Below are 22,750 nucleotides of genomic sequence, written 5' to 3'. Positions count from 1 at the left end.
CTTGTAATAACTTTTTTTGTTTCCTGCCAGGAGTGGTCTGGGCGCTACGGCTTCCAACGTGTGACGTCAGACGCTCACGCGTCACTTCCGGTCTTCCGGTGCGGCAGCGGAGGGGCTGGTGGCGTCCCGGGCAGCTCATGGTCTATTTAGGCCCTGGCCAGGTAATAACAAATTTACACTGTTTGTTTTCACAGGAGTCTGATGACGGGCATTATCGCCCGAACCTCTTATGTATACCAGTAAGTAATCTACTGGTGTTGTAACACCTTTTTCCTAACTGTGTCAGATAAGTTTTTTTAACTTATTGACTTACCGGCACGAGGAAGGGGCATGGTTAGTCGCGAGCGAGAGGCGTGGCTTTCCACAAAAGTGCAGTGTTTGATTGACACTGACGTATATGTTAATTGCTATGCCCGTAAAACATTTTTGGAAGTTGTGATCGGTAATTTCCGTAACTCCGCCCACACATAATTTATACTGTAACAATGCATAGTGACTGTATCAATATTGTAGACACTGACACTGAAAAAATAAGCATTAATAAAAATGTCAGTGTCTACATTATTTATACAGTTACTATGCATCGTGACTGTATAAATAATGTGTAGACTGAGCCGACTCCAATAATAAACCGTTCTTTGCCTATATTTCCATCATCCACAAAAAATCGAAGTAAAACTAAAATGTATAACCCTTTAACCGTCAACTACCCATATCGCAATAAACCTAATTACCCTATTAACCCCATTAACCACAAAACCCCCACATCGCAATAAATCTAATTATCCTATTAAACCCTAAACCGAAAAAACCCCTACATCGCAATACACCTAATTACCCTATTAACCCCTAAACCGCAAAACCCCCACATCGCAATAAACCTAATTACCTTATTAACCCCTAAACCACAAAACCCCTACATCGCAATAAACATAATTAAACTAATAACCCCTAAACCGCAAAACCCCTACAACACAATAAACCTATTAAACGCTAAACCGCAAAACTCCCACATCGCAATAAACCTAATTAACCTATTAACCCCTTAAACCACCAAAACCCACAATGCAAATAACTATTTAAATAACTAAGTACCCTAACTTAACACCCCCTAACCTAACACCCTCTTGAATTAACCCAAATTACCTAATCTAATAAATTCTAAAGTTACAAAAAATAAAAAAATAAGTTTACAAAAAAATAAAAAGGCTAACATTACAGAAAATAAAAATCAAATTACCAAATTTTACAAAATTAAACCTAATCCCTATGAAAATAAAAAGCCCCCCCAAATAAAAACACCCCCTACTCTAAGAATAAACTTCCAGTAGCCCTTAGCAGGGCATTGCCCCAAGATATTCAGCTTTTACAAAAAATACACAAAGTCCCCCCTAACAGTAACCCCCCACCCACCAAACCCCCCAAAATAAAAGAACCTAACACTAAAAAACATAAACTACCTATTGCCCTGAAAAGGGCATTTGGGCATTGCCCTTTAAAGGGCATTTAGCTCTTTTACTGCCCATCCCTAATCTAAATAAAACAACCCCCCCCCCAAAAAAAAAAACTTTAAAAAAACATAAGTCTAACCCCCAGGTTGCTACTCACCATTCCTGAAGTCCGGCGGAGAAGATCTTCTTCCAGACGGGTCCATCATCTTCATCCACAGTGAAGGCGGTGTGAAGTGGAGATGCAGAGCGGTGTTTCCAGATGTAGCGATCCTCGGAGGCGACAATGGTCCTTGGCGGCAGTTCCCGGTGGCGGTGCTCCGCGGTGGCATGGAGGTTCCTCTTCATGCGATCGTCCACCGCACACTGAAGATTAAATGCAAGGTACCCCATATTTATTGTGGTACCTTGTATATCTATTGGCTGACATTTTCAAGTCAGCCAATAGGATGAGAGCAAGTGAAATCTTATTGATTGGTGAACAGCCAATAGGATTTCACTTGCTCTCATCCTATTGGCTGGTGTACAGCCAATAGGATGGGAGCAAGTGAAATCCTATTGGCTGTTCACCAACCAATAAGATTTCACTTGCTCTCATCCTATTGGCTGATTTGAACAGCCAATAGGATTTGAGTAGTTCTAATCCTATTGGCTGATTTGAATTGGAAGAATAAAATCAGCCAATATGAATTCAAGGGATGCCATCTTTACATATACCTTGACAATCGCGTACCTTGAATTGACTATCCAGTGTACAGCGGAGATCGTACAAAGAGGATCCTTCATGCTCCATGGCTCAGCGGTTGCCGGGTTTAATTTCCAGAGTTTCCGGTCTTCATTTCCAGGGTCCACGGTCTTCAGCTCCGCAGTCATCGTTCTTCAGCTCCGCCCTCTGCTCCGCGCCAGCTGTTCCTGGAAATAGAAAGAAGAGGTTGCTGCTTGGAAGAAGACTTCAACGAATGGGACATGACCTTCTCAGCCGGACTTTAGCAACCATGAATACCAACCTGGGTTTTTTTTAAGGGTTTTTTGGGGGGTTTGTTTTATTTAGATTTGGGGTGGGCAGTAAAAGAGCCATTTCAGGGCAATGGGTAGTTAGTATTTTTAGTGTTAGGTTTTTTATTTTGGGGGGTTTGTTGGGTGGGGGATTACCCTATTAACCCATAAACCTCAAAACCCCTACATCGCAATAAACATAATTAAACTAATAACCCCTAAACGGCAAAACCCCTACAACGCAATAAACCTATTTACCCTATTAACCCCTAAACCACAAAACTCCCACATCACAATAAACTTAATTAACCTATTAACCCCTTAAACCACCAAACCCACAATGCAAATAACTATTTAAATAACTAAGTACCCTAACCTAACACCCCCTAACCTAACATCCTCTTGAATTAACCCAAATTACCTAAACTAATAAATTCTAAAGTTACAAAAAATAAAAAGGCTAACATTACAGAAAATAAAAAATCAAATTACCAAATTTTACAAAATTAAACCTTATCCCTATTAAAATAAAAAAGCCCCCCAAATAAAAATACCCCCTACTCTAAGAATAAACTACCAGCAGCCCTTAGCAGGGCATTGCCCCAAGATATTCAGCTTTTACAAAAAATACACAAAGTCTCCCCTAACAGTAAACCCCCCCACCCACCAAACCCCCCAAAATAAAAGAACCTAACACTAAAAAAGCTTTGGGCATTGCCCATAAAAGGGGATTTAGCTCTTTTACTGCCCATCCCTAATCTAAATAAAACAACCCCCCCCCAAAAAAAAACCTTTAAAAAACCTAAGTCTAACCCCAAGGTTGCTACGCACCATTCCTGAACTCTGGTGGAGAAGAACTTCTTCCAGGCGGGTCCATCATCTTCATCCACAGCGAAGGCGGCGCAGAGTGGAGATGCGGAGTGGTGTTTCCAGATGTGGCGATCCTCTGAGGCGGCAATGGACCTTGGCGGAAATGGTCCTTGGCGGCAGTTCCCGTGGCGGTGCTCCACGGTGGCGTGGAGGTTCCTCTTCATACGATCTTCCACCGCACACTGAAGATTAAATGCAAGGTACCCCATATTTATTGTGGTACCTTGCATTCCTATTGGCTGACATTTTCAAATCAGCCAATAGGATGAGAGCAAGTGAAATCTTATTAGTTGGTGAACAGCCAATAGGATTTCACTTGCTCTCATCCTATTGGCTGGTGTACAGCCAATACAATGAGAGCAAGTGAAATCCTATTGGCTGTTCACCAACCAATAAGATTTCACTTGCTCTCATCCTATTGGCTGATTTCAATAGCCAATATGATTTGAGTAGCCCGAATCCTCTTGGCTGATTTGAATTGGAAGAATCAAATCAGCCAATAGGAATTCAAGGGACGCCATCTTTAATCGCGTACCTTGAATTCACTATCCAGTGTACGGCGGAGATCGTACGAAGAGGATCCTCCACACTCCATGTCTCCACGGTTTCTGGGCTTCATTTCCAGAGTCGCCGGTCTTCAGTTCCAGGGTCACCGGTCTTCAGCTCTGCAGTCATTGGTCTTCAGCTCCGCCCTCCGCTCCGCGCCGGCTGTTCCTGGAAGAAGAAAGAAGAGGTTGCTGCTTGGAAGAAGACTTTAACGCATGGGACATGACCTTCTCCACCGGACTTCAGCAACCGTGAGTACAGTGAGTGCAGAATTATTAGGCAAATGAGTATTTTGACCACATCATCCTCTTTATGCATGTTGTCTTACTCCAAGCTGTATAGGCTCGAAAGCCTACTACCAATTAAGCATATTAGGTGATGTGCATCTCTGTAATGAGAAGGGGTGTGGTCTAATGACATCAACACCCTATATCAGGTATGCATAATTATTAGGCAACTTCCTTTCCTTTGGCAAAATGGGTCAAAAGAAGGACTTGACAGGCTCAGAAAAGTCAAAAATAGTGAGATATCTTGCAGAGGGATGCAGCACTCTTAAAATTGCAAAGCTTCTGAAGCGTGATCATCGAACAATCAAGCGTTTCATTCAAAATAGTCAACAGGGTCGCAAGAAGCATGTGGAAAAACCAAGGCGCAAAATAATTGCCCATGAACTGAGAAAAGTCAAGCGGGCAGCTGCCAAGATGCCACTTGCCACCAGTTTGGCCATATTTCAGAGCTGCAACATCACTGGAGTGCCCAAAAGCACAAGGTGTGCAATACTCAGAGACATGGCCAAGGTAAGAAAGGCTGAAAGACGACCACCACTGAACAAGACACACAAGCTGAAACGTCAAGACTGGGCCAAGAAATATCTCAAGACTGATTTTTCTAAGGTTTTATGGACTGATGAAATGAGAGTGAGTCTTGATGGGCCAGATGGATGGGCCCGTGGCTGGATTGGTAAAGGGCAGAGAGAGCCAGTCCGACTCAGACGCCGGCAAGGTGGAGGTGGAGTACTGGTTTGGGCTGGTATCATCAAAGATGAGCTTGTGGGGCCTTTTCGGGTTGAGGATGGAGTCAAGCTCGACTCCCAGTCCTACTGCCAGTTTCTGGAAGACACTTTCTTCAAGCAGTGGTACAGGAAGAAGTCTGCATCCTTCAAGAAAAACATGATTTTCATGCAGGACAATGCTCCATCACACGCGTCCAAGTACTCCACAGCGTGGCTGGCAAGAAAGGGTATAAAAGAAGAAAATCTAATGACATGGCCTCCTTGTTCACCTGATCTGAACCCCATTGAGAACCTGTGGTCCATCATCAAATGTGAGATTTACAAGGAGGGAAAACAGTACACCTCTCTGAACAGTGTCTGGGAGGCTGTGGTTGCTGCTATACGCAATGTTGATGGTGAACAGATCAAAACACTGACAGAATCCATGGATGGCAGGCTTTTGAGTGTCCTTGCAAAGAAAGGTGGCTATATTGGTCACTGATTTGTTTTTGTTTTGTTTTTGAATGTCAGAAATGTATATTTGTGAATGTTGAGATGTTATATTGGTTTCACTGGTAAAAATAAATAATTGAGATGGGTATATATTTGTTTTTTGTTAAGTTGCCTAATAATTATGCACAGTAATAGTCACCTGCACACACAGATATCCCCCTAAAATAGCTATAACTAAAAACAAACTAAAAACTACTTCCAAAACTATTCAGCTTTGATATTAATGAGTTTTTTGGGTTCATTGAGAACATGGTTGTTGTTCAATAATAAAATTAATCCTCAAAAATACAACTTGCCTAATAATTCTGCACTCCCTGTATTAACCTGGGGGTTAGACTTTTTTTAAGGGTTTTTTGGGAGGTTTTGTTTTATTTAGATTAGGGGTGGGCAGTAAAAGAGCTAAATGCCCTTTAAAGGGCAATGCCCAAACAAATGCCATTTTCAGGGCAATGGTTAGTTTAGTTTTTTTCAGTGTTAGGTTTTTTATTTTGGGGGGTTTGTTGGGTGGGGGGATTTTACTGTTAGGGGGGACTTTGTGTATTGTTTGTAAAAGAGCTGATTATCTTGGGGCAATGCCCTGCAAACAGCCCTTTTAAGGGCTACTGGTAGTTTATTTTTAGAGTAGAGGGTGTTTTTATTTTTTGGAGGCTTTTTAATTTTCATAGGGATTAGGTTTAATTTTGTAAAATTTGGTAATTAGATTTTTTTATTTTCTGTAATGTTAGCTTTTTTTTTTCAAACTTATTTTTTTTTTGTAACTTTAGAATTTATTAGTTTAGGTAATTTGGGTTAATTTATGTTAGGTTAGGGGGTGTTAGGTTAGGGTACATAGTTATTTAAATAGTTATTTGTGTTGTGGATTTTGGTGGTTTAAGGGGTTAATAAGTTAATTTGGTTTATTGCGATGTGGGAGTTTTGCGGTTTACGGGTTAATAGGGTAAATAGGTTTATTGCGATGTAGGGGTTTTGCGGTTTAGGGGTTAATAGGATAATTAGGTTTATTGCGATGTGGGGGTTTTGCGGTTTAGAGGTTAATAGGGTTATTATGTGTATTGCGATGTGGGTGGTTGATGGTTTAGTGATTAAGGGGTTAATTATTATTTAGCAATGTGGGGGTTTGCGGTGTATGTGTTAACACTTTGTGTAGGAGGTTGTTTTTTTGTTATATTTCGTCCGGGCGGGTTTTTTTTTTTAATAATTGATGCGGCGGTTAGTTGGTTTTTTTTAATACTTGATGCGGGCGGTAAGTTTTTGCTTTTGTAATGCTCTGTTTGCCTTCGCTGCATCCCGGTGGATTTCGAAAATGGCAGGGTGGTGAAAGAATCCACCTTCTTTCACCACCCTGCCATTTTCGGAAATTCAAATGCATATTACAAGTGGTGCTCTGTTAAAATTAACGCAACTTCCTATGTGTGAAATCACGGTAATCTATGCTCCGTATATTTTCTATGGGTAGCGTTGAGTGGTAATATGCGCTTGTATTACAAGTTGAAAGTAAATTAATTTGCTCAACTGCTATCACATTTACCTCTCAAACTTTTTACACAACCTGAAAGGTCACATAAAGAGTTTGTTAAAGAGGAAACAGTTATTATTAGTATTTTTATTATTATCAGGTACCAACAGATTCCGCAGCACTGTAAATATAGGCGGTATACAAGATAACATTTATAGGGATCAAATGGGCAGAGAGCCCTGACGAGTGTTGCACTGTTGTAGTCAGCTCCCATGAAGGTGATCTACAAACAGCTGGGCTCATAGGCTTACATGCTAGTGGGTTCCAGGGGATAGCAACAGTTGCACTAAACTACACTTTGAACCCTTAAACCGCCACCCCCATATCGCAAACTTCCTCTTTACACTATTAACCCCTAAACCACCACATTCCCCTAATGCAAAGTAATCTTCTACACTGTTAACCCCTAAACCAACACACTCCCCACTGCAAAGTAAGCTTCTACACTGTTAACCCCTAAACCACCACACTCCCCCACTGCAAAGTAAACGTCTACACTGTTAACTCCTAAACTGCTAGCCCCCCCATCGCAAAATCCCCACTACACTATTAACACCTAACACCCCCTAAGTTAACTAAAAATAGACTAACCCAATCTATCTAATGTTAAAAGTTGTAAGGTTTTTTCACAAAAAAAGCAGGTTCAATTTAGGCCATGCCCTACAATACAACCTTTTAAGGCTATTTGTAGATAAGTTTTAAAATAGTTTTTTTTATTTTGGGGTGTTTTTTTGGGGAATGTTTAGAATAGGCATAACTTTTTATTATTTTGGTAATATGTTTGTTATTTTTTGTAATGTTAGAAGTTTTTAAGTAATGTTAGCTTGTTTGTTTGTTTTTAACAGTATTGGTAGTTTTTTTAAAATATTAATGGTAGTTTTTTTTTTTTTTAAAACTTAGTTTTTTTTGTAAAGTTAGGGTTAGTCTATTTTGGGTTAACTTAGGGGGCGGTATGTTAGGGGGTTTAGATTTTAGTGGGTTAATTTGCATTGGGGGGCTTAGGGTTTAGAGGTTAATAGTGCAGTCGGTCAATTTGCGTTTGGGGCTTGCAGATTAGGGGTTAATAGCGTAGTTGGTTAATTTGCATTGGGGGGCTAGGTTTTAGAGGTTAATAGTGTAGTGGGTTAATTTGCATTGAGGAAGCTTGCGGTTTAGGGATTAATAGTGCAGTAGGTTAATTTATGTTGGGAGGCTTGCATTTTAGGGGTTAATAGTGTAGTGGTTTAGGTTGCATTGGGGGCTTGCAGTTTAGGGGTTAATAGTGTAGCGGATTACTTTGTGGTGGGCTATGTTACAATAGTGAATTGCTGCTCTTTCAGCAAAGGATAACAAGATAATGAAGCAAATTTAAAAATAGAAATCAATTCAAAAGTTGTTTAAATTTGTATGTTCTGTCCAAATCATGAAAGAAAATATTTGGGTTTCCTTTCCTTTTAAGTCCCTATTTGCTTATATACATTATGTATATATAAAAATGACTGTAATACCACTTTATGTTCTAAACTTACTGGTTATTTTTTGTGGTTTGAGTGTAGAGATCTACATTTACTGGTTTTAAATGTGTTCAATGTTTGTAAAACTATTACTGTAGAGTGAAAAAAAAAGTTAATTCTTATTCAGCTATTGCAATATTTATCACTTCTCCGACAGATATATTAATTTCCCTATATATGCAATAACAAACTTTAAAAAAAATTACCATGGGGTTTAAAAAGGCATAAAAGAGACTGCTCTAACATTTTATTATTGCTAGTAGGTTAACTATATGGTTAAAGTCATCTGATCACCAATACACTACTGGAAGCAAGCTGTAAACATCTGGTGAGTCAATGTGAAGGGACAAATGTGTGTATCCACTAATTACCTGCTAGCTTCCAGTAGTACATTACTGCTCATGAGCCTACCTGTGTAAGCTTTTAGGTAATTTATACTAAATGAACAAAGTCAATTTGATAACAGAACTCAATTGGAAAGCCTCTGAAATGTTATGTTCTATCAGAATCATAAAAGTTTAATTTTGATTTTTATGTACTTTTAAAAGACAATTTTGTATAAATTTTTTTTGTTAAGGGTTTCACCTCCATAACTACTCCATTTGCTTCTAGATGTGTTAAACAATACAAGGTGATATCAAAATCAATCTCTTAGTGATTTCCACTAGTCAGCTACATTTTGCAGAATCATCAATCATTATTATTCTGTTAAATATTCTGTATTTTGAGTGTTTTTGCAGAGGACAACTAATTTATTAAATATAATTTGCTGCTGTGAAATTTTACTATATCTTTTTAAGGATGCAAAGTTATTGTGGTGGTGTGATGCAAAATACATTAATAAAAGCAGAACCCAGAGGGACATAAAATGTTTATAGACCATAACATTTTGGGGTGGAAAAGGTTGAAAAACTGTATGTCAAGACTGCAGCTGGAACTGATGTTGGACATCTTTTTCTACTATATATTACTTCTTTATTTATTTATTCATTTATTTATTTTAAATCACATTAAATACCTCTCTTCATGCCATGTGTGTAGTTGGGGCCTTAAAAAAGGGCAGTTTTATGCACCTCACTATAGCAACCCATAGCTGAAGCTGGGGGCACAGTTAAGACTCAAGGTTTGACTGCTGGGCGTGTGGGTTAAGTTTTTTAACTTGAGAACCCGTCCACCTCAATGTGCATCAAATGGGCAGCAGACCCTATATGTCCGCTGTTTAGATGTATCATTACACACTCACTTCTGTGTGTAATGCCGCACCCTTGTGACCACTGCTTCTTACATTGCATGTGTTCAAAAGGAGCCTAGACTGCTTATCACCTTGAGCCCTTAGTCTGTATGTATGTAGAAAGCTTTTGGGGTATTTTTTGGTGTTTCATAAAACAGGTGAGAAGCACAAAAATGTTTCCCTTGTAGCGGAGTTTTTACAGCAGAGGTGTATGGAAGTCATTGGGCTCCATTTACTAAGCTCGCCTGAAACAATAGTTAAGTAGCAGTGGTCTTAAGACCACTGCTCCTTAACCTGTCCACCACCTATTGGTAGATTGAAATAATCCCAATCTGATATGATCTGGATGATTGACAGCCCCTGCTAGTTGCTGATTGATTGCCAGCGAGTTGGGGGTGGCATTGCACAAGCATTACTAGCCAAATGCTTGTGCAATGTTAAATGCAGACAGAGTACGCAGCAGATCATGTCACCTGAGTCCTATTAAATGGAGCCTATATGGAGCCTATAGTGATTGAAAGGTGGGGGCTCACCTGGCACACCCCAGACAAACAGCCCTAAAGGTCCATTCATTGTTGGTGTGAGAGGGTCTGTTAATGTTATTATGTTTAATGTTATGGTTATCATACTGATTAATAATATTATTTAAATAAACACTCTGATTCACAGTAGATTGTTTGCTGTTTTATTTATTAGTAACACTTGCTAAATATGATAAAGTTTCATTTACATCTATATAAGACTATTGTAAATTCACATTAAATATATATATATTGCAAGCTTTATTTTGGTTTAGCTACTCCAGTAACAGATATGCAAAATATTTTTTTTTTTACGTTTTTTTGTGAATGATATGAAAATGAAAGCTTAACAGTTGCTGTCATGAATAAGGCGACACTTTAAAACTTTTAAGTAATTGTCAATCTTATGTGAATCTCTGTTAAGACAGTGAAGTAAGTTGTAAAATGCAAAGAGACGGGCATTCTCATCAGCAAAGTGCGCAGTGGGAGGACCAGACCAAAGTGTGTAGACTTCATTTTCTAGGTCACCAGGATGAATCTATGAGAAAAATCAATATAATGTTTTATTAAATTGTAAGATTATTTAAATAATATTTTGTATGAATATTTTAACAAAGTAATTTACATTTCATATGTCAAATTTATTTACACAACCTATGATAAATTGATTATACAGGATGGGAAACATTTATTCAGTTCTACAGTGAATGCTATACAATTACGCTCACCCTTCCAACAATTTTTTCCATTCCTTCCAGGAGTCGTTTTGTTTGTTCCTCAATCTCTACAGCTTTCCATCTAAAAGTGTCTGGTGCTTCCCTGATGTCTTGTATTTCAGACACCATGTGAACCAATGGATCATTCCAGGACCTCAGAACTCTAAGCACTAAGTTTAGCAAGTCTTCATGCTTTCAAGTTACATAAAAGAGACAATTAATAAAATGAACAACAGTACAAATCACACACCACTTAAACATTTAGCGTAGTATAAGCACAGCCAACAACCATTCAGTGCACCCTATACTTTCAATGAATATTACAACCGTGATAAATATTGCTCATTTTACAAGTTGAAAGATAGGGTATGCACTTAAGCAAAAACCAAAAAAGCTAGAAGTATTAGGGCGGCCTGATACCTTGAAGTATTAGGGTTAAAATAAAAGTTTTACAAAACACATATAAACATATAAAAATTAAGTGTTACACTTATATATATATATATATACTCTGTATGTATACATTTTTAGTAAAAAAAATATCAGCTTAATATAGGAAATATATATAAATGTCTACATATGTTATGTGTGTATGCATACATGTGTATATATATATATATATAATATATATATATATATATATGTATACATGAATACTTGTGTTTATATGTGCAAACATACATGCATATAAATACACACACACATATATATACAGTATATATATATATGCATACACTTCTGAGCACTTCCCAGTCAGATACCTTGAAATGTGCAATATCATTTTTTTAATAGAAATACTTGAAATTATTATTGTTCTTCACTTAGAAGAAAAAAATGTTCTTTTTGTTTTAGAATATATATTTATATATATTCATATAAATATATAGCTATATACTTATTTATATTAGACTATGAAGAATATAGATATTTGAAGTTTTCCTTCTTATATCACTTGAATCCTTATCATCTTGCTACCCTGGAGAAAACCATTTTGAGAGAATGGTTAAAGGGGCATTAAATTCACAATTAAAATGTAATGGTTTAGAAAGTACAACTTTCCAAATTACTCCCATTATCAAATTGTGCACATTTTGTGTGCACGCTTTTTACTGAGCATGTTCAAAAGTTTCAGCATATATGTATGCAAGTCTGTGATTGACTGTCACATGACACAGGGGCAGGACAATGAAAGGAAACTTTGAAATGTGTCACTACTGCTCATTTGAAAGTCAAAGTAAGTGCTATTGCATTGTCTCTTTAAATTAAATCTAGGAGAGTGAAAATTGTCTTGCCTTTCCTGGTCTTGTTGAGGCAAAAAAACAAAGGTTAAAGTTTAGGAAGCAGAAACTAAACAAAAAGGCAAATGTATGCAGTTTATAAACCGAGTGTCCTGAAGGTAAAATCTACTCAGTTAAAATAGGTACAAATCTTGAACAGCATTTTTGGCATTTTCCAGTACAATATAAACTGAATGTCTTTCAAAACAATTTATTTTGCAATTTAGAAAGTCATAGTTGGTCATTGGAATAAATAAGATAGGAAATTATTTCTACAGCTATAGATCAAGTAATGGCCATGAGGACTGTGAAATAAGATGGAGAGGAATTATTGTCATTTTAACTTTTTTAATTACACATTTTTTATGGTGCCATTTGATTATTTTGTATATGTAAGTTTTCTTTTCATTTAAACATTTGTTTTATATTTTACTATATATTTACATTACAAGAAAATACAAATATACAAGAAGGATATTTAGGTTTTAAAAATTCTTTAAATCTCATATTTTGCCCAGGACTTTCATTATCACATAGCGTATTTAATTCTTGGTTATAAACAGAAGCAGCGTCATTAGTTGCCTCTCTATTTATGAGTTTTCCATCTAAACCAGACTTACTTGAATCTGTTGGGCCTGCTCCTTGTCTTCTGGAGTCTTCAGTGAGGAGGTATGGCAGCTCATTATAGACTTTTCAAAAAACCTGCTGCTTGGTGTAAACTGTTGATCCTAGTAAAGGATAATCATACTTGTTTATTATTTGTACATTAATTATTTTTAAAGGAGGACTGACAGGTAATATTTTGAGACCATCTGCAAATTATTAAGTGCTAATAATATATTAACTAGCTAGATTACCTTCAAATTGACTAATTTGTTTCAAAATCAAAACTGTATGGTAATAGCTATGTTTATTAGACCCACAAAGGTAAAATATTGTAAGTATTCAACTTAAATTAAGTTAGATGGCATAGATTACACTATGAATTACGTATTACTATATTCTTTATGTGGTTAGATTTTCTAATACTTTAACACCCCCCTCTTTTATCATTATTTTCATTCCTCATTGTACTGGGTAGTGCAGAGTTCCAAGTGACTAATTTGCTAATTTGTGGCTTCTTTCACCTGTGAAAATTGTGGTTTACCCCCTAAAGTTATCATCACAATTTGCTCATGACTGCACTCATTAGAAAGATACATTTATTAAATAGTACATTTTAAAATAAATAAAATATAATTACTTTTTCCCCTGCCTCAAATAAAATTGTAAATAAATCAAAATATTAAATTGCTCTATGTACTTACAAATTCTTTGAACATTTCAGAAGAGAGGGAATGTATATAGTGTGAAAGTTTCACTGCTCGGTCAAAGAGGGCTCCTGTAGATAACTGGCAATTAGTTCCTCCATTTGGGCATATTGGTAGAGACATTACCCCATGTCCTATTACTAGTAGAGTTACTAGCATTACATCTGTATAAACAAAGGAACATTTCAGGTCTATGAGAAGTTGTAGTAACCAGTTTATATTTTTCTCTATAAATCCTACTATTGAAACATAAGAATGAACACAATATGGAATCATCTCTGCAGCATGTTAATTAATATTTAAAAATAGGCTTTTACATTTTCCATAAATTTGTTTGCATGTTTTTTGTGCATAAAATCATAAGAGTTATTTTTATTGGTAAAATAGTTTTGGAAGTATAAGTTTATCTTAATAAAGAAATATAAAGTTGAACATCAAATGTATTTGATTTAAATTCCCTATGGGACAAATGTATATTAAACAGTTTTCTGATCTATGATCACTTATATATTTTCTAATAATATTTTCTATAAAGAAAAATATATAAATGCAACATGTATTAATTCTAAAAAAATATGTATTTAAAATATATGAAATGAAGATTACCTTTCAATGAAGCATCCATCAGATAAATCATTATTGCCAAATATCTCACCGGTGGGAAGTCAGTGTCTAGTATCCATGTGTCATGAGAGCAGTATTTATATACACTTCAACATCTTTTGAATACATTTATCGCTTAACTCATAATCACAAACATGAAATTTTCTTACCTTTTAATTCATATTCACAAATGTATTGTTGGAATTGATGTGATACATTTATTTATCTTAATTAAAACAGGATAGTTGACAATCAGCCAAAAACTGTTAAGATTATATGTATTATATTAACCATTTGTTTAAATTAGATTTATTTGTCTCTAATCATTCACTTTGAAAACAATTAAAAAGTTACAGAATGTCATATATCAATTATATTTGAGGGTTCTCCTCATACACAACCTACTAGTGAGAAATGTAAATGTTTTCCAATAATTAACATTCAGTGGACTAGTAAACTTTATTGAGTAGATCAGTAACATTTTTCTATTACCAAAGGCCTTAATTTTAAGGATACTTTAAAGAGCCTTAAAACATTTTAATCATGTTTCTTAAAAGATCAACAAAGCATAAATTATTTAGCTAAAAAAAAAAGCAAAACAAAAACGAAAAAATAATCAGGTAAATTATGAGATGTGCGTTCGTCTTTTAACGCTGAAAAAATGGTAATTTCAGCGTTAAAACAGCACCGCAGCCATTACAAGTCTTGTCGGTGTAGCTGTACCACAAGCCTTTTAGCCTGTAACGCAACGTTAGTCCTGCACTCGTAAAAATGACGTTTTTTTCATGGGACTTCCATAGCGCTGCAATTACGAGTTTTGCGGTGATGCTAAAAAGCTTGTGTTCCAGCCTAAACCGACAAGATCCGTTTTGCAATCTAGCAGTAGTTATGAGTTTTACGCTACAAAACTGTTACATAAAACTCATAACTAAAGTGTTACAAAGTACAATAAACACCCATAAACTACCTTTTAACCCTTAAACCGAGGCCCTCCCGCATCGCAAATACTATATTTAAGTTATTAACCCCTAATCTGCCGCTCCCGACATCTCCGCCACTATTAAAAATGATTAACCCCTATTCCACCACTCCCCGACATCGCCGCCACTATACTAAAGTTATTAATCCCTAAACCCCCACCCTCCAGCATCGCAAACACTATTTAAATATTATTAACCCCTAATCTGCCATCCGCTCACATTGCCCCCACTATACTAAAGTTATTAACCCCTAATTCCGCCACCACTATAATAAACCTAATAACCCCAAAACCGAAAGCACCCCACAATGAAATATAATAAATAAACCTATTAACCCGAAAAACCGAAAGCCCCCAAATTGCAATAAACTACCAATTAAATAAAATTAAAATACACATTAAAAAAATCCTAACACTACTCTAAAAATTACAAACTATCTAATTACGAAAAAAACAAAATTATCAAAAATAAAAAAGAATTACACCTAATCTAATAGCCCTATAAAAATAAAAAAGCCCCCCCAAAATAATAAAAAAAATCCCTAGCCTACAATAAGCTACCAATAGCCCTTAAAAGGGCCTTTTGTAGGGCATTGCCCTACGTTAAACAGTTTTTTTTTACCTGTAAAAAAATACAAAGACCCCCCAACAGTAAAAGCCACCACCCAACCAACCCCCCAAAATAAAAAAACCTAACTCTAACAAAAACCTAAGCTACCCATTGCCCTGTAAAGGGCATTTGTATGGACATTGCCCTTAAAATGGCATATAGCTCTTTTGCATTGCCCTGAAAAGAGCATTTAGCTCTTTTACAAATAGTCCAAACCATAAACTAAAAAAAAAAAAACACCCAAAAAAACCTTAAAAAATCCTAACACTAACCCCCAAAGATCCACTTACAGTTGCTGAAGTCCCGTTTGAACGATCTTCATCCCAGTGGTTCCATCTTCATCCAGGTGGCTCCATCTTCATCCAGGCAGCAAAATCTTCACCCAGGCGGCAGGCGGTTCAAACTTCATCCAGACGGCTCCATCTTCATCCTGGCGGCATCTTCTATCTTCATCCCAGCGATGTGTTCTATGTTCATCCCGGGGCGTGGAGCATCTTCTTCATATGGTCGCCGCTGTATGCTGAACCTTCAATGCAAGGTACGTGATTCAAAATGGCGTCCCTTGCATTCCTATTGGCTGATTTGATTTTGGAAATTCAAATCAGCCAATAGGATGAGCTACTGAAATCCTATTGGCTGTTCAAATCAGCCAATAGGATGAGAGCTACTGAAATTTTATTGGCTGATTTAAAAGGTCATATAATAGATTAGATTAAAAAAAGGCAATAATAAATGTAAAAATAGTCAATCTAATTCAATCTTTAGAGATACTCTTTGATTCCTGTTTTTTTAATAAAAAAAACCCTACCAGGTGAACTAACAGTTATATTTTTATAAAGGTCTACCCACCCATTTAACACAAACAATCATAACCTTTGATTCTGTTTTTAGATTAAAATATAGCTGTTATATTATTATCTGCTATAATTATTATCATTTATTTGTGGAGCACCAACAACACATAGGTGCAAAATGTCATGGTTACATTTGTAAGAGGCAACAATAAACTAGATGATTGAATAGATGGCACTGTTTGTGAATCGCCAACTGTTGTAGATCACCTTGAAAAGGTCATTTACAGGATAGCTGGGCTTATGCGCTTATATGCTAAGGTTACATGCTATTGTATTAGAAACATAGAAATATAAAATTTGGTGGTAGATAAGAACCAAAAGGCCAATCAAGTCCACCCATATTACTTGTGCAGTGTAAACACCTATTTCGTAGCATAGCCTTAGGAATGTTATAGACATTTTTTAATTCTTTTACAGTCCTTGTGTTTACCATCTCTATTGGAAGTTTATTCTATGAATGTACCATTGAGACTGTAATTGTCCTTTTGATTTTTGGCTCCTAAATGCATACATTTGCTCTTGGTAATAATCAATTTTAGATCCCATTTATTTGTCCAGTCATCCAGTTATTTAATATCACTGCTCATTTGATCCACCCCTCCTGAAACATCAACTCTGTTACAAATTTTTGTATCTTTAGCAAACAAGCCCACCTTCTCCTTAAGCCCACAACCAATATCACAGATGATCATGTTAAAAAAAAAAACAGGCCCAAGGACTGATCTATGGGGACACCATTAGTAACTGACCACTCAATTGAACCTATTCTGTTGATTGAAACACTCTGCCTTATATCATTAACTCCTTCTATGCACATGATGATCTATAGCTTGTCATGCACATCACAGCCTGAATGCACATAATGAGCCCTTTTTGTAATGCAGGAGGATTGCATTTAAAACACTGTTTTTGGTGATCCCCCACACTACAGGCTGGAGATCATTGGTGGCATAGTGGGTGGCACTCCCAGGCATCATGGGAGTGTGTGGTGATGTCACAAAGGGGCTGAACCAAGTAGCTGCACAGGAGCTGGATGGGGGGGGATTATTGAAACCCCTACATCTCAACTCTCTTTTAGCAGCTAAAAACCTCAGAGACCCTTCCTTTGAAAGAAAATTGTCTGCTCGTTTAAATGGTGATGGTCTTGGAGCAGAAATATCAAGCAGATTTTCTTTTAAAACTTAAAAAAAAAAAAACTTTGCCTGAGAAAGTTGCATTATATACACCAGTGATTTGCAACCTTTTTTTGCCGTGGCACACTTTTTTACATTAAAAAATCCTGTGGCACACCACCATCCCAAAACTTTACAAAATCACACATTGTAGCAAAATATATGATATATAATACAGTATATCTAATGCAATTTATATATATATATATATACACACACTGTACTGTGCTGTCATGCCTCCTACAAACTACATGACATATTGATGAGCCTGTCACATACCTCCCAATATTTCAAAATTTGAAAGAGGGACACCCCCGCACTGTTGTCAGTCTGCCGCAGCACACCTGAGGATCTCTCACGGCACACCAGTGTGCCACGGCACACTGGTTGAAAAACACTGATATACACAATAAAAAATAAATAATCTGTTATGTCTATAATATATAATAAAAAAAGTTTATTTTCCAGTAGACAAGTCCCTTTCTTAAAAAAAAAATGCATTTTGTCTTTATAGTCAGGTGATCACTGCAGTAATAGTTCACACCCTGCAAAAAAAAAAGTACTTTTATTTCTGTACTGCACAATGGGGCATCTCGAATCTATCTTATAACCCCAAAAAGCCTGCATGGGCCCCTATTTCACATGTAGCCAATGTTCTCTCTAAGGCCAGATTTGTGTGATCCAGCAGTGAAACAGTTATAGCTAGATTACTAGTAGAGCTTTAAATATCGCTTTGAAGAAAGTGATATTTGCGCTCCACTGAGTAATATCTGTGCACAATAATGTCCTCTGATATAAGTTTTTAGCAATTCAAACGCAACCTCGCATTCGCATTGATTGGAAGCATTGCGCTCATTGCACACATATATATATATATACACATATTAACACATAAATATATATGTATATAAGCATATACATATATATATATTTACTGGGAACACAGAGTTCCCATAGACCGCAATGTAAAGACACTTTTCAGTGCAGCTTTTTTTTTAACACCCCACTCCCACCAACTTTAACCCCAAAATACTGCCTAGTGATGCTGCTATTATTATTTTTTTAATATACTACACTAAACTGTATTTTGGGGCCATTTGGGGCAGATTTATAAAATTAACTAGAGATCTAATCTCTGGTTAATTTTATAAATGCTAATTGCTACCGTGAGCTCGCAGTATCAATAACCTGCCACTTGTATTGGCTGATTAATTACTGTGGTTGCAAATTGGCAAATTTGCCCGTTTGCGGGTGAATGATAATTTAGCGCTCCACTTGTAATCTAGCACTTAATTAGGTAACTGCATCCTGCAATTAGCAAATGCTGCACAATGCAGACTGCAAGCTATGGTTCTCTTAACTGTTTCACTTCTGGGCCACACACAAAACTGGGAACACTGCATGTGGCCACACTTAATGATTAGTAAGGTAATCACAGTAAAAGCAGTGGTCACTGGGCCATTTTCAACATTATTCACTAAAATCTATGCAAAAATTATACATATGCTTTGCAGTTTTTCCAAAGCTATCTCACATGCCATTAATTATAAATGTGATGGCATATTGTAAATCTGCTGTCCCTGCTGGAAAAATTAATATATAATTTGTGGGGTCACTCACTGAAATTTGACCTACAATAAGGTTTAAATGTAGGTAGCCAAAAAAGCTAAATATTGTCTGAGCAATCGGGTGAAAAAAATAAGGAATTCTAACCACTTAACAGTCTTAACATCTACTCCAAGGCAATACATTTTGTGAATGTTTGTTGTGTAGGACAGTGTCAAATACTTTACTAAAGTCTAGATACACTATATCTACGACTCCTCCCTGGTCTATTAATTTAGTTACATGTTACAAGTCACTACTTCTTGAGTTCCACTTCCTTTTACATTGAAAAACTATTTTTGTTGCTCCTTTTCTCTAGATTTAACTTGTTATCTCTTGTCACAGAATTGTCTTAGAATTAACTGTCTTCTACTGTATATGGATCCTCAATATATTTATATAAATGAATCACATCACCTGTCATTCAACTGTTTTCTAGAATAAACAGATCCATTTTCAATAATCTCCTCATAGCTTAAATCATCCATATAACCTAATTCATTTTGTAGTAGTTGCAGTCCTTTCTGAAAATGAGTCCCCAAAACTGGTGAGTTATTACCAGGGATTGTATGGGAGCAGTATTATGCTTTCTTGTGCGGTATTCAGGCACTTTTATACTTATTTACTTCCTGCCACAGAGCACTATTTTTTAATTTGTTGTCCATGAGAATCACTGCATCATTTTCAATTTGTTTCCTTCAGTCTTGCCCCATTTCAACATAGAAAACATAGTTATTTTTGTAAAATGTATGTTTTTACTTTTGCAAATCTCCTTGCTGAACAATGATGTCACCTTAATATTAAGTTACCGTAAACAATTTAATATCACCTGCAAAACAAGATATGTTACAATCTAATCCTTCCTCAGGGATTTAAATTCTTATGAGCATAGTGGCAGCTCAGTGTTTCAGGTGTGCCCCCAATGAAGAAAAGGCAGCTTGAAGTCATCCCACTTGGGTAAGTGTTTTGTAATCTCTGCAAGCACTGTTAACACGTGGACCTCATAGGAACATGGTGTTATGACTGCATCCACATTTCATCGTGAAAGCAGATGAGGGTACTTAAATATTTAATTTACATTAATATATTGGATAGATATTTATCTCTACATTTTGAAATTTTACATTAAACACACCACACACCTATAGAGTAAATATACAAGGTAATCGAAAACGTTATGGCGTTTTATTGCAGAAGGATGCAATTAAAAACATATATACAATTGTATTATAAAATTAAAGTTTAATCATTTAAAATACTAGTTAAATAAATTAAATACATAGTTATAGAAACAAGTTAATGCAATTTCACAAATTGATATGGCAAATGACAATAATTAAGTAAAGTTATATATGTGACTAACAATCTTAAATACAAATAGTCTTACATAAGAAAAAAGTATATACATGATCAAAAGTAAAGAATAATTAGATAAGAAATATAACTGCAAAATAATACAGCAATATAACTGCAGAACAATACACTAAATGCAGCATATTTATGTGCAGTAAAGATAGAGAATATTGTGCTGCTTTGAAAGATCTATCATCATAGTACATTTAAATAATTAATTAAATTAATTAGTTAATTAATTAATTAATTAACTAAAGAATATCCAGTTAAACATTTAAATGGATTAGGCAATCCAAAAGCTCATCAATTAAAATGTATTTCCCTTAATGGTCCATGTATAGACACTTAAATGAATACAGCCATTACAGATCTAAATAATAAGAATGTATGGTTCCTTAAATTGCTTATATGTATAATCTGTGTGATATTTAGTTTCAGTTTTTGACAAGAGTATTTAATGAACCAATATTTAATACCTCATTGCCCGAATAATTGTTTAAGGCTAATATATCTATGCTCCTGAATCCTAACAAAGATCAATTTAGTCAGGGAAGTCATAGTATGAAATTGTTAATTAATGTATATGTAAAAAATATTTGAAATTTGAAATGTATTATCAACAAGGTTAATGGGTATTACACCAAGAAGTATTCATCATCACCTATGACAGAAAAGGACATTTGTAAGGGAAAAATGTAATCAATGTATTCTTTTTTTATAGAAACCAAGTAGTAAACAAACACTAGGTGCTAACTAAAGCATTTGAAAGGATAATATGGAACTTCTTTGTAAAATTTTTGATGAAGAAGATAAGACCTTCTTTCATGTACTTGAATAGGAACATTAATATCTACTCTTAAAGGGACAATCTATTTGATTTTTTATTGTTTAAAAAGATAGATAACAACTTTATTACCCATTACCCAGCTTTTCATAACCAGCATTGTTATATAAATATACTTTAAACCTCTAAGGTTGTCTGTTTCTAAGCCCCAGCAGGTTGCCCCTTATCTCAGTGTTTTTTTTTTATATCTTTCACAACAGCTAGACCTGTGCCAAATAGATACATTTGTGTTAACTCCCAATGAATGGTTATGAAAGAACAAGCACTGATTGGCTAAAATGCAAGATTGTAAAATCACTGAGATAAGGGGCAGTCTGCAGGGACTTAGATACAGGTAATAATAGAAGTAAAAACTATATTAATATAACAGTGTTGGTTACAATTTTCAAGTAGACTGTCCCTTTAAAAACACTTAGATCATATTCCCCTATGTGAAGAACATTGGAATGTGAATACACAAATACACAGTCAGATTTTTAAAAAAAAATGAATATTGCATAAACATGATTTTTGTTTAATGTTTTCAGCTACTTGACTGCAAAGGGTTCCAATACACTTTTATTTATATATATATATATATATAATATATATATATATATATATATATATATATATACATATATGTATTTATGTTTTTATGTGTGTACATATGTAAATACATATATAAATACATAAATACATTTGTACACACATAATTATATATATATATATATATATATATATATACAAAACACGGAAGGGAACTGCACTCTCATACCGGACCGGGTACACATCCCATGACCCTGCAACATGCTCAGCCCTGGGTGCCACTGGCACTCACAGGAAGCTGTGCTGTCCCCAGAGCCACAAGCAGTTAACCCCAGACAGGTCTGGGTGCAAGAACCATAGGGAAAATTACAAAACAAATTAATACAACACACAGAGAAATCCCAGCACTCACCTTACAAGCTCTCAGCTATATTTAAAAGCAAAAATGGAAAGGTTAGTCACCCGCATCTGGCCAAATGGGGACAAGCTCAGGTACCACGTCCAAGGTCCTCTCCAATACCTGAGACCCTAAAACAGCCACACAATGCAAGCTTTCAAATCCAAACAAACTGAAAACAAGGGGAAAGGGGTGCACAGGAATATGTAACCACCCTAGACATATACAAAACACGGAAGGGAACTGCACTCTCATACCGGACCGGGTACACATCCCATGACCCTGCAACATGCTCAGCCCTGGGTGCCACTGGCACTCACAGGAAGCTGTGCTGTCCCCAGAGCCACAAGCAGTTAACCCCAGACCTGTCTGGGGTT

The 22,750-nt window shown here is 35.9% G+C and overlaps 1 protein-coding gene across 1 annotated transcript in view; it reads right to left on the bottom strand.

The window, feature by feature from the left end:
* Positions 1–10,471: 10,471 nt before the first annotated feature.
* The window catches only part of LOC128661609 (prolactin-2-like), a 24,214-nt gene continuing 11,935 nt past the window's right edge, over positions 10,472–22,750 (bottom strand). The window contains exons 2-5 of the mRNA XM_053715843.1: positions 13,426–13,667; positions 12,739–12,846; positions 10,854–11,033; positions 10,472–10,663 (exon numbers count right to left, since the gene is read on the bottom strand). Coding sequence (XP_053571818.1) covers positions 10,472–10,663; positions 10,854–11,033; positions 12,739–12,846; positions 13,426–13,667 — 722 coding nt within the window. The remainder of the gene's footprint in view (positions 10,664–10,853; positions 11,034–12,738; positions 12,847–13,425; positions 13,668–22,750) is intronic.

Source organism: Bombina bombina, chromosome 5 (genome assembly GCF_027579735.1).
Source record: "Bombina bombina isolate aBomBom1 chromosome 5, aBomBom1.pri, whole genome shotgun sequence".
Taxonomy (NCBI): domain Eukaryota; kingdom Metazoa; phylum Chordata; class Amphibia; order Anura; family Bombinatoridae; genus Bombina; species Bombina bombina.
This window is presented reverse-complemented; position numbering and strand designations above follow the sequence as displayed.